General features: G+C 34.9%; 2 protein-coding genes across 2 annotated transcripts; one reads left to right on the forward strand and one right to left on the reverse strand.

Annotated features, from left to right (window-relative positions):
- On the forward strand, positions 1 to 5,140 carry LOC112746864 (2-oxoglutarate-dependent dioxygenase DAO). The gene is made up of 3 exons (XM_025794992.3): positions 1 to 434; positions 2,739 to 3,054; positions 4,681 to 5,140. Exons 1-3 carry the CDS (start codon positions 49 to 51, stop codon positions 4,924 to 4,926), a joined length of 948 nt encoding a protein of 315 aa, XP_025650777.1. The 5' UTR covers positions 1 to 48; the 3' UTR covers positions 4,927 to 5,140.
- Positions 5,141 to 7,540: 2,400 nt separating this feature from the next.
- On the reverse strand, positions 7,541 to 8,950 carry LOC112746875 (pentatricopeptide repeat-containing protein At1g74630-like). The gene has a single exon (XM_025794999.2). The coding sequence runs from the start codon at positions 8,948 to 8,950 to the stop codon at positions 7,541 to 7,543; it is 1,410 nt and encodes a 469-aa protein (XP_025650784.2).
- Positions 8,951 to 13,576: the final 4,626 nt, after the last annotated feature.

The following is a 13,576-nucleotide window of genomic DNA, read 5'->3' on the forward strand; positions in this document are numbered from 1 at the left end:
AACCAAGTGGCACTAACCCAACTTTTACGGGGATGAGCTGTTATATTCATGTGCAAACTACCCACACATAAAACCAAAAGCAAAGACAAAGAAAACACAATGGAGGTTCCTGTAGTAGATTTTCAGCAACTCAGGAACAAAGAGGAGGAGTTGAAGAAGCTAAGAGAGGCATGTGAGAGATGTGGGTGCTTCAGGATCATCAACCACACGGTTCCAGAAACACTCATGGCGGATATGAAATCAGTGGCAAAGTATCTTCACGACCTCCCCGTGGAGATCAAGACGAAGAACAAGCCAGTGATCCCTGAATCTGGCTACAGGCCACCATCTGAAATAAGTCCTTTCTATGAGGGATTGGCACTCTATGACATTCACAAATCGCCGCAGGCTGTGGACCAATTCTGCTCTCAATTGGGTGTGCCACCAAAGCAGAGGTCAGTACTCAGTTGTTTGTTATTATTGTTATTTTTTATTTTATTTTATTTTTTTCTTATTTGAGGTTCAAAGTTCAATCATTCAAATTGAATGGATCCAGAGCCAGAGACTCCTACAACCAAAGGTAACGGAACCGATTACAAATTTTTTCAGACTTTTGGAGAAGTCAATCCAATCCATCCGACACTATCAAAACCGGACCGGAAATTTATACTTAAAGACAAAGATAAAATAGAAAAATAAATTGCAGAAAAAGATAATATTATTTCTTTAAAGAAATTTCCAATCATGCTTGTAACAAAATTATTTTTTTAAAGCAAAAGTCAAATAAAAGAAAACGACCGGCCGTGCGTGTCAGGCCCAGAGGCCAAGCAGTGCCGAGCCTAGAGGGACCGGAGGCAGAACGGGCAGATCGAACTGAGGTGACAACAGAAGGAGCAGAACTCGAACAGAGGCAACGGCGGAAGCTACCAGAAACCAGCGGTGACACATCGAGGAATGAGCCTCGGCGGTGAAGGAAGGCAAATCGCAGAGCAGAGAAGTACGAGGAGGTGTGGGGTTGGAGAGTGACTAGGGGCCAGGAGAGATCGAGAATTGGAGATAGTGAAGCGAGAAAGAGAAAACATACTAAATTAACGTAAATTATTGATAAAAAGTTAAAACATACTAATTTCACATTTATACCAATCATTATTAATTAATAATAAGATAATGATTAATTTTTCGCTTTTTAATTTTTATATTGAGAAAACAGTAAAGTTATTCATGGTTATTGGAACTTTATGTATTATCCAAAGATGTGAAAGATGACTATCAAATCAACAAATTCCAAGATCGGATTTTGAGTTTTTAACCATAAAATTGATCTACCGATGTGCTCTAAACTTAAAAAAAAAAAAAATCTAATCACACGATCCTTAAGATTCGATTTGTTCATCACCCGAATTTAAATTCACTACGCTTTTTACTTTTGCTCCAATCGTCACCAACACCCATCATCTAGAGAGTACAAAACAGAGAGAAATAAAGAGAGAACAATAAAAAAGGAGAAGCGGAAAGACAGAACCAATTAGAGAAAGATAAAGAGAGAGAGAAAGAGGAAGGAGGCAGCAACATTGATGGAAGCACTGCCGCTATCGTCGTCGTCACTGCTGCATATGGAGCCCGCGGCCGAAGAATAGATCGCCGAAAACATCCAATGTCAATTTATCTTTTCCTTTTCCACCTCGCTAGAGCTCCGCGGAAGAATATGGCACATGATTGCTCCCTCCCGGCGGACATCTCGATGTACACTGCGCTCTGCTGCTTCCTTGATCTCACGATCCTCAGCTTCCCGTCCCCTCTCTGTGTCTTTGCTGTTCTTTGAATTTTTTAAAAATTAAATATTATTCGTATTGTTGTTATTGTTATGATTGTTGTTGCTGTTGCTGTGGGCCAGGTAAGAAGGGGTGCTAGTGAAGGTGTCAATGGTGTGAGGGGAAGAGGTGATGGAGGCGGTAGAAATGAGGGATGAAAGGTGTTGGTGACGAGAGTAGGACAAGAGGGGAAAAGGTTAGCGAAGAGGAGAAGAAAGAAGGGTATTTTTGTCCGAAATTTAGGAAATGATGATTTCAAAATAAAATAATATTAGAGCTGAGATAATTTTAAATGTAAAATATCTTAGAATTGGTCAAAATCCTAAAGACTAAAGAGCAATGCTAGGTTAACTAGTCATCAATGATGATTTGATAGTGTAAGATTAGTGTGAGATTTTATTCAATAGCTCACCTTTTTCTGCTGGTTACATTGGCCAAAATTCAATAAAACTGCTTACTCTAAACTTTTCCAAGACTAAAATATATGAAATCAAAATTGTCTTGCATATCATGATAGTTTTATATTAGTTCAGGAGGATAGCACTCAGCCAATCAAAGCAAAAAATGTAGGTCAATGCATGCATGCATAACTAACTCTCATGTATGCAAAGTAAATTATGCTGGCTACTAGTTGCTGAAGTTAGTTGTTATAACTAGATATTTAAGAGTGAGTTAAAGAAAATTTGAGTTAGAAGTCAACCTAAGTTAGTTAGCTAGAGTTCGATGTTAGTTAGAATTTCCGTTATGTAAATAAACTTAATTCTGCAGCTTAATTGAATGAGATTCATCAATATTTTTCACACTGTCATTTTCTTTTCTTTGCTAGTTGTGCATATTGTCTCTCAACTCTTCTCACTCACCTCAACCAACTCTACCCTAACAGCATGAGTTTTCACATTGGTAGTTGCGTCTTCTCAGTTTATAAGGTTGACTTTGTTTGTTTCACAGGAAAACAATTGAGGCATATGGTGAAGCTGTTAATGACTTGGCAACAAGTGTATCACAAAAAATGGCTGAGTCTTTGGGCGTAGTGAGTACTGATTTTAAGGACTGGCCATTGCTATTTAGGGTTATCAAGTATAGCTTCAATGCAGAAAGCATAGGCTCCGTAGGAATACCAATCCATACGGATACAAGCTTTGTGACCTTACTTCAAGATGATGATAAAGTTGGAGGTCTTGAAATTATGGACCACTCTGGATCATTTAAGGCAGTCCCTCCCCAATCTGGATCCTTCCTTTGTATTATTGGAGATGTTGGACATGTAAGTATGCATAATTTCAATAGTCTTTTAATTTGGCTGAAACAAATTTGGAACTAAATTATTTTCATTATTTTTAAATTATTATTCACTTAATCATGAGAAGTAAACTTCAAGTCATTGATTTCTAGTTGATAAATATCTTAGGGTTTATATGCTTCATAAAAAAATTTTCACTTTTAAAATTTTATTAGTTTAAAAATAATTAGACATTATTCGTTGGAAATCCAACATACCATATCCTTCTAGTTATAGAATTTAATTTTGAGGCATTGTAATTGTAAAATCGTTTTATACGTGTATTTAATTATATAACTCTATATTAATAAAAATAACTTTTTTACATTAATTATGTAAATGGTCATTCAAAAAAATGATTATGATTATACAACTCTGTAGAACGTTTTACATTATCAGTGTATTAAAATTAAACTCTTCGCTATATTATTGAGTTAATGCTTAAAATGCTTTTGCAAAGATTTTGCATCAATTAATTTGGTCTTTTATATATTTAATGTCTGGTCCTTAAAAGCTATCAATGTGAGTTAAGCTGATTATACTTTTTAATTTCTTGTTCACTTGTCATCCTTAAACATGTGACCGTGAATTAAAAAAAATAACCAACTTAACTTATTTTGATCATTTTTAAAAACCAAATTAAAATGTCAAATCTTTTATAGAACTAAATTCACTCAAACATGATGTTTTAACACTAATGAAGGTTTGTTAATGACTTAAAAAAGATGAGTTGAATCTATGATTTTTTTAAATTTATTTTAATTTCGAATTGGATATGAAACTTCTTTGCTAGTGAATGTCAAGTTAATATTTCAAAAAAGACAATTTTATTTTATCTCTTCATAAATGATCAGAAACAAGAAACAGAACAAACCTTTTATTTTTAGTTGCTTGTTGCTCTTTTATTTAAATTTGGCCTGCACACTAGCCGAAAAAATTATTCACTCAATTTTAGACTTTTGGCCCAATATTATATGTTTGAATATTATCAAATTATTGTTATTATTTTTTCAAACTCAACAATTAATTTAAATATCAAATCTTAGGAAATATTTCAAGTATATCATGAGTTTAGGTGTTTTAATTTTAAATATCAAATCTGAGGAAATATTTCTATTCTTTATATTCTGTTTTTAGTGTTCTATCTATTATGTTCTTAAAATCAAAAGCAACCTATCATCCTTTTATAATTAGTCATTCACATCATCCTCTGTAAAGTGAGCGATATATAAACAAGGTCTCGCGAAATCTCAGCTCAAAAGGCATTTTTATTATATGACTTGGCCAAAAGTGTCCCATAACCTAGAAAGTTATCTTATAATTGACATAAATTATGTTGGAATATATAATTTTTCAAACTTTAATTTGACTAACAATTAGACTGCCAATTTAAGCATCTATGTCCTTTATGCCATTAAGTATTAATTTGTAAGATATTAAACTTTTAACCACTAAATTACTAATGTATAAAATATATATTAAAATATAAATATTCATTAAAAATAAATTAAATAATATATATTTATATATGAATACGGCTAACTTTAGCGTACGATCAAATAGCACTTTTGTAAACTTCTATGTAATGATTTGAAATGTATATATGTCTAGATATGGAGCAATGGAAGATTTCACAATGTGAAACACCGGGTATTATGCAAGGAAGCAACTACACGTCTTAGTTTTGGTGTGTTTATGTTTTCACCAAGGGATGGTAAAATTGATACCCCAACAGAGTTGGTGGACCTTAATCACCCACGGCTATATCGCTCATTCAACTATGAAGATTTAAGGCAGTTTCGAGTTAGCGCACGAGGGGAATTAGCAAAGTTCTTGGCCAATGTTGCAAATGTGTAGCTAATGTATGGTGACTTTAGAGATATTAATATCATCAAATAAAATTAGTGAAATGAGTGGATGCATTGAAGGCTTGGTGCATCAAACTGTGAACTTATTATTGAAATGGTGTCCTCTTATATATATAGACTGAAGAAGACGAGCATGTTTATGAGTTGAGATCTTGAACAAACACTAAACAAAAAAAGCTAATGTAGAGTATGAGTTTGTGAAAGTATACACTGCCTGTTTCTCTCCCATTTCTCGTGCTATCTCATGGCACAGGATTTGATGGTCCTGGTCCTAGAAAGTTTGGACTATTTAATGGAACAATGGAATCCTGTGCCCAATGAGAAACAAAAAACAATGAAATAGATCTTAAATTAATCGTGAACTCCATAAATATTCTAGATAAAAAAACCATTAATTGTGACCTCTATTAATCGCTCATACCACCACGTATCTTTCAAGTTTCATTAGTTATGTTTTCGGTCATCATCAGTTCATCATTAACAATAATTCATTTGTTTAAATCATAATGGACTTCCTTTTATCGTCAATCGTTGCACCATCATTCATAATGAGAACTTCATCATTGTTGATTGATATTAGATAATGCAATTTCAATTAGAGTCCCGCTAAGGAGATAATGACTTATTTGTACAATGTCTACAATGGACTATTAAGTTACAAAATGAACATCTCTCATACTATCTAGAATAACCATCCGAGTACTATGGATAATAAACATCTTTCCAAAAGGTTAAACTGATTTTGGGGTTCACCAAAGATCAAACTCTTGACTTTTCGAATCTAGAACTCTAATATCATATTATGATACTATTCATCCCAAAAGTTTCAACTGATAGGAAAAGGTAACACTAATGGTTATATCTCTAATACTCTCTAAACCTCCATTATACACATTGTACAAATATTTCATTGGCTCCTCATACTTTCCCTTTTAATTATCATTAGTCACTCACATCATCATTCATAGAGCAAGCAATATATAAACAAAGTCTTGTGAAATAAATAATTTTTCAAACTTTAATTTGACTACCAATTTAAGTATCTATGCATCTTATGGCCTTAAATATTAATTTGTAAGGTATATATTAAACTTTTATGTCATGATTGAACTGTATCTCTATATAGATATGGAGCAATGGAAAATTTCACAATGTGAAACACGGTGTATTATCCAAGGAAACAGCTACACGTTTTACTTGTGGTGCGTTTATGTTATCACAAAGGGATGGTAATGTTGATACCCCAATGGAGTTGGTGGACGGCCACTATCGCAAATTTGTAGCTAATATATGATCAACATAGAGATATTAATAAACTAAAATAAAACTCTTAAAATTATTGGATGCATTGAGGGTTTGGTACATCCACCTGTGAACTTATTATTGAAACAATTTTATGTTTCTTTGTTTTTAATGCCTTGTGTGCTCTGAAACTTGTACTCATCACATAGTCACATTCCAGTTTTGGATCCTTCTGAGTTTATTTACTGATAGAAAAAAACGGTTTCCTTTTATATGTAGACTGAATCACTGAATAATATGGATATGTTCATGAGTTAAGTGTTGAAGAAACACTACACAAAACAAAAAGAAGGAAGAAGCTAGGGTAGAGTATGACTTTGACAGTGTACACTGCCGACTTTTAATTCTCCCATTTCTCGTGCTATCTCATGTTTTAGTAGCTGCCACCGCTAGGCGCTAACTTGTCTTGCTTCCTAGTGATGGATGTAAAAAAAATCATGACATCTGCCAAATGGATGAGTAGTGAAGAGAAGAGGGTGAACCTTCTTAAGAGGCAAGACAAAATGACACACTGATCCCGACGAAATGACATAGTGATCGCACAGTGATTTATTTCCTTAACAATTAAAAAGTCTATCGAATATTTGTCTAAATAGAATTTGGACTACATAAAATGTAGTCATATAATTATGACAACTGTGATATCAATTGCAAGCTATCGAGGATTATTATTGAAGAACCATAACAATGTAGAGGTAGTATAGCAAAGGAAGATGAACAACAATAGTAATTTCAGAGTATAAGAAGAAATTAAATGGAAGAATGAAGTAATCAAGGTCGGGAAATGAATTTCAGTTAGTTATATATCTTTCATACTTTTTATAAGGAAGAGCAGAGCGAAACATTTTATTTTATGATCACTCATAAAATTCATTGTCCCCGCCATAATTTTGTGTCTGTTATCACTTCTTACAGATCAAAATCTTCTTATCCAGCTACCCAGCTTTGGCTGCAAACATGAAATGTACTGGGGAGGCATAGGGAACTCGTTTTATACAACTGTGCATATGACACTTCCCCTCTCCAACCCCACATAAAACATTGACGGCGTATGAAGACAAAGCAATTACCCAAACCCGAATCATTTGCTGGGCATTCGTTTCAGCAGCAGTTGAAAACCCCCCAACACAAGCATTTGATTTATTCAGAAGCCAAGCAAGGAAATAAATTCTTGTTCCATGGGCAGTGGTTTGAGGATGACCATAACAAAGGCTCTCAAAAAAAGGAGTGGGACATCTCTTTTCATGGCAACAACTTCCCCCATAAATTGCTCATAATTTAGCTGAATGTACATCAAGAGATCACTCAACCCAGCTAAATGCCTTCTGCTTTTTTATTTGTTTCTCCTTCATCATGTCCCTTAATTCATTTACCATGCTCCATGTCCCTTTCTCACCTTGGATCTTTGAAAGCATTGAGTAGGAAACAGGATGATTGCTCTCTAGTTTGCGGATTCTTTCCGCAACATACTCCCCAAGTTCTATATTTGAATGCAGGCCACAAGCTGAAAGTAATGCACCCCACAACACCACATCAGGTTCAAAGGGCATAGTCCTGATCAATTTCTTTGCTTTATCTAATTGCCCTGCTCTTCCATACAGGTCCACCATGCAACTATAGTGCTCCATCTCTGCTTGGATCCTATACTTGGCCACCATGTTGGCAAAGTGCTTCTCACCTTCTTCAACAAGACCTGCATGTACACATGCTGATAACACATTCACAAATGTAACTTCATCAGGTGTGACACCAACTCTTTCCATTCTATCAAACTGCTCCAGTGCTTGAGTTGCAAGACCATGCATGGCATAACCACCAATTATCGAGTTCCACGACACCAAATTCTTGTTTCGAATGGACTCAAACACACTAAATGCTGCAACCATATTCCCACATTTTGCATACATATCAACAAGGGATGTCAATGAGATTACATCGTCTGTTATGCCAGACTTGATTAGACAAAGGTGGACTTGCATGCCCATCAGAAGAGAAGGACAACCAGCACATGCATCCAACACGCTCGAAAACGTAAATTGATTGGGACGAGCCCCTGACTTAAACATCAAAAGAAAAAGCTTCAATGCATCCATAAATCTCTTGTTTTGCACATACCCACTAATCATTACCGTCCAAGAAACCACATTTCTCTCCCCCATCCTGTTAAATACAGACCTTGCTTTGTTAACTCTCTTGTTCTTGATATAACCATTGACCAAAGTAGTCCAAGAAATGATGTTTCTTTCAGGCATGAGGTCGAATGCTTTTTGAGCATCGACCATACTTCCTATTTCCATGTAACCGGAAACCAAAGCATTCCAAGATGTTACATCCTTTATCAATATATCATCAAACACACGACCCAAAGCCACCTTCAACCTTAAACTCCCATAAGCTTTGATCAAAGCAGACCCAACAAATACATTCAAGTTGAGTCCCAAATGCAGTGCAAGAGCATGAAGCTGCTGCACCAAAACATCAAAATGAGTACCCATAACTGATCTGAGCAATATGGATAGTGTGTAGTCATTCGGCCCAATACCGTCTCTTCCCATTTGCAAGAAACACTGGAAAGACCTATGAGTGTCCATGGTTCTCTGAAAACCAGCGAGCATGATGTTCCACGAAACGGCATCTCTTTGGGGAATTTGGTCGAATAGGTCATGGGCATGTCGAATTTGATGTTGTTGAACGTAGGCCATCATCATCATGTTCCAGGAAACAAGGGAGCGGGTTGAGGGATTTTCGTCAAACAGTTTGCGTGCTTGGCGTACGTTGTTGTTGCGTACGTAAGCATGTATCATGGAATTGAGCTCTGCTGCTGAAACCGTACGCATGCTACCGGAAAACGGCGTACGCCACAACATGATGTTGAGGTCACGCATGTCTTCGTTAGTTTACTTCTGAACACAGTTTCATCGCTATGGTTATGAAGTTAGCATTCTACAAAAATTAATTTGGTGGAGGAGCTGAAGCAGGTTCACGGTGTCAGTGTGTGTCCGCAGCTCTGCTTTCCACGTTAATTTGTGGTGCGATAGTAGAGCAAGAGTTAAAAAAAAAAAAGAAAAAGAAAAAACAGACCAAAACCATAAACTACATAAACATTACTAGGCAGCACAATTTTTACACAGGAAGCGATGAAGCATAATAGTAGAGAGAGAGTCAATATGAATTAAAGAGGGAACAAAAAGTTGGTCCGTTAATTATTATTATAAGATGATCAAATTGGTCTTTCAATTCTGAACTGTCAGGATGGAGAGTGTTTTAATTAATTTGACCATGGAAAATCACAAAAAAAAAATGATTGTTATATACATTTAGAACTTAATAGGCATTTGGGGAATGGGTCTTCCTCAAGTTTTAATTTATTCAATTTAGTCTTTAAAATTGATATAGGTTACTCATGATTGTTTTTAGTAAATTTAAGTTTTTTTGAACTTTTTTAGTAGACAAAATATAAATTATAAATATACCTTACATAGAGATTTAATAATAATTATTATTTTTTTATGTTTATCATAAATATTTTTTAAATTCAACTAATAAAATCCTAAATTCATCACACTCCAAATTTAGTCTCACGCCGAAACTCATTACACAAGAAACAAACTCCAAAGTCACTCTAATTCCTAATTCCTTTCTCTGTTGACTCACCATCACCTATTCTACTCTCCTCTGGTCTTAGCCTTCGCCGTCTAGTTGAGCCATCATTGCCGTCCAATCTATCTCCCAGCGTCGTTCGTAGGCTCTTCCTCCCCGTCTCCTCTTTTCTCTTCTCTCTTCTCTCGTCGAGTGGTCATCAGCGCCGTGGTGCTCCGTCTCTCCCTTCATCCTCCACTTCCAAAGTAACAATGGAGCCTCAGACTCAAGAATGAAGTTGCTTCATTGATTTCATTTTTTTTATTTCTTTTATGTTCTTGTTGTATTCCTCCACTCCCTTGTATGAATTTGTTGTATTCCTTCTTTTTATTGATTTCATTCAATTTTTTTGTTCTGTTTATTTGTTTTGATTCGGAAATTGTATGCTATATTCATGTTGGAAGGACAAAGTGACATGAAATAGAATTATAGAGGAAACCCTAACCTTCAATTTCATAGAGCAATATGCCGTATGCAACGCTAACATAGTTATTTATGATCTGAAAGTAGTACCTTATAGCTGCTTATTGTGGTGATCCATGACATAAGAATGAAGTGGTGTGCTATAAGCATGTTGGTGTAGCTAAGATTCATGCCAATTTGGTAATTATATGTAGCAATTATAATTCTTTATTATTGTTCTATTGGTATCTAATATAGTGAGGTATGAGGCTTCATAGATTTTACAAATAATGCTATGAGAATTGTGTAGTTCATTTGTATTTTGCATTGCAGCTATGGTAGGTTTACAATTTTAATTTCCGTTTCTAAAAAATTAATCCTTTTCTATTTTGCCTTGAAATATGCCCAGTTTCCCACTCTGTCACTCAAAATACTGCCACTTCATATTCCCTCTTTTGCTCTTTACATGTGTTTTGTATTTGCCTTCTCTGCCTTTATGCGATCTACGATCTTTAGTTCTGGCTATGGAGCTAGGCTACATTTTTATATCTAGTAGTGACATTATGAAATTAAGAAGTGGCAGTAGCTATCTCTGATAATCATTCCATTTCTGCATATACTTCCTCATTTTACTTTCTTCTATTAATGGTTAGTTTTGCTTATTTGATTATAAATTGTACCTAATTTGTCCTATTTTGCTGGGTAATTAACGTTAGTCACCATAAATTACAGGAAGCATCAAATAGTCAAAGACACACAATGGATGAAAATGCGCATAATGTTAGTGATCATGTGGATGAAGACGTAACTTCTAATGTGATGGATATAGATCAATATCGTATAAGCTCTTAGGAAGATATTGGTAAGATCGATTTCTCAAGTCTATCTATGAAAAATATTTATCAATTGCACTTTGCTGATCTTAGCTTAGTGATGAATGGATTTTTGATGGTTTAGAATTTCTCAAATAAAATCTCGTTGAAGTATAGTTTCTAAACCAAGCAATAATCCTTTCATACAAAAAGTTGTTTGTCACTAAAACAAACCCCTAAAATTTATAAACCGAAGTATTCAAACCTCGGGTCGTTCTCCCTAGGAATTACAATAAAGTGTCTTGTTATTGGTTTGAGTTGTTTTGGGGTTTTGATAAGAGGCATGAAAAGTAAATGGCAATGAAAATAAACTAACAACTATAAAAGGCTCTTGGCAAGGTATGAAAATTAGAAGTCCTATCCTAGTTATCCTTTTCAATTGTGATGAGAATTGTTCATTGCTACCACTTAGTTAACCCTTACTAAATAAAGAAAAGTCAAGTGGATGAATTGACTTGAGCCACAAGTCCTAGCCAACTCCCAAGGAAAGACTAGCTTTAGTGTACTCCAAACCAATCATCAATCTCTCCAATTACCAATCATTAAAGGAATTACATAACTCAAGTGTCACTAATTACTCTACCTAGGCCAAGAGGAACAAAATCTACACTAAAACTAAAAGAGACATTCCAACAAACACATAGAGTGCAATAGAAGTAAACATTATTAAATGCAAGAATTAAAGAGAGATCTAACTACAAAGGCAAGAGATCAACAATAGAAAAGCAAAGAAGAACAATTATTATGAATTACCTCTTATTGAATTGAAAGAATGTAGAAGGAACAATACTAGATCTACAACAAAATATAAGAACAACATAAAGGAAATTACAACAAAAGAATGGAAGAAGAATGAATCTAACAACAAAGAATTGAAAGGTAGAAGTAGAAGAAAGCAAAGATTAAAACCTAGATCTAAGAACTAAACCTAATCCTAATCCTAATTCTAGAGAGAAGTGAGAGCTTCTCTCTCTAGAAACTACTTCTAAAACTAATCTTAATGAGTGAAAATGAACTAATCTCCTTTTCTCTTCAATCCTTGGCTTTAAATAGCATCTTTGGCGCCAAAGTTGGTCGCAATTGGGCCCCACAACCCTTCAGAATTCGTTGGCCACGTTTTCATTAAAAAATCATAAAACGGCACCGACGCATACGCGCACAGCACGCGTACGCGTCCATGGGGTAATTCGCAGGTGCGCGCAAGCGCCAGGTGCGCGTGCGCGTCCATGGGCGAGTTCAACTTCTTTGACTTTTCATGATTTCTCCACTTTGCATGCTTTCCCTCTTCACTCCTTTGATCCATTCCTAGCCTTTTCAATCTGAAATCACTAACAAACATATCAAGGCATCTAGTGGAATCAAAGGTGAATTGAATTTAGCTAATTTAAGGTCTAGAAAGCATGTTTTTCACATCTAAGCACAAACTAGGAGACAATCACAAAACTATGCTATTTCATTGAATAAATGTGGGTAAAAGGTCATAAAATCCCCTAAAATCAATACAAGATAAACCGTACAAATGGGATTTAGCAACCTCCCCACACTTAAACCAAGCATGTCCTCATGCTTAAACCAAGAATGAAGTAAAGGGCATGGCATTTATTTAATGGAAACTAATCAAATGTAATCTACCTATATACAACTATCTAAATGAATGCAATTGCTTGGTCAAAATAAATCAATTCCCAAGAAGCGTATATGCACAAGGGCTAAGGACTAACAAGTCTAATCCACAATTGAATTGAGTTATTAAATATTTTTACAAACTTGCATGAAAATTGATGATTGTAGGTGAAAACATGTAATTGAGCATCAAACCCTCACCGGTAGTGTTTGCACTCTATTCGCTCAAGTGTTTAGGGTTGATTCTCTCAATTCTCCTCTAATCATGCTTTCCGAGATTTGTTATTCTTCTAACAATCAACATATATCTCATGCATGCATACATCTATCATGAGGTCTTTTCCTTAGGTTGTAATGGGGTTAGGGTCAAGGTGGGATGCATATTTGGTTAAGTGAGCTTGAGATTTGAATCTTTGATAAGCTTAAACTTCCCACCTAACCTATGACATCCTATACAATTAAGTTCTAACCTAACTACCCATTTTTCACTTTTTCACATACTCATGTATCCCTTTTTCATTTCACAACACTTATGCATTGATCTTATTGAGCTTCGCTTTGGGGCATTTTGTCCCCTTTTTATTATTTTTCTTCTTTTTTCTTTTTTTTTTCTATTTTTTTTCATATTGTTTTTTTCTTTTCCATATTATTTTTCTTTTCTTTTTCTTTTGTTTTTCTCATTTTTTTTCTATATACAAGAACCTCAATGCATAAGGTTTTACATTTGATCAATACATGAGTATGTACCCAATTCCCAATATTTCCAATAATAATACAAACTACCCTTTTATTCACCCAATG

This window comes from Arachis hypogaea, chromosome 2 (genome assembly GCF_003086295.3).
Source record: "Arachis hypogaea cultivar Tifrunner chromosome 2, arahy.Tifrunner.gnm2.J5K5, whole genome shotgun sequence".
NCBI lineage: Eukaryota > Viridiplantae > Streptophyta > Magnoliopsida > Fabales > Fabaceae > Arachis > Arachis hypogaea.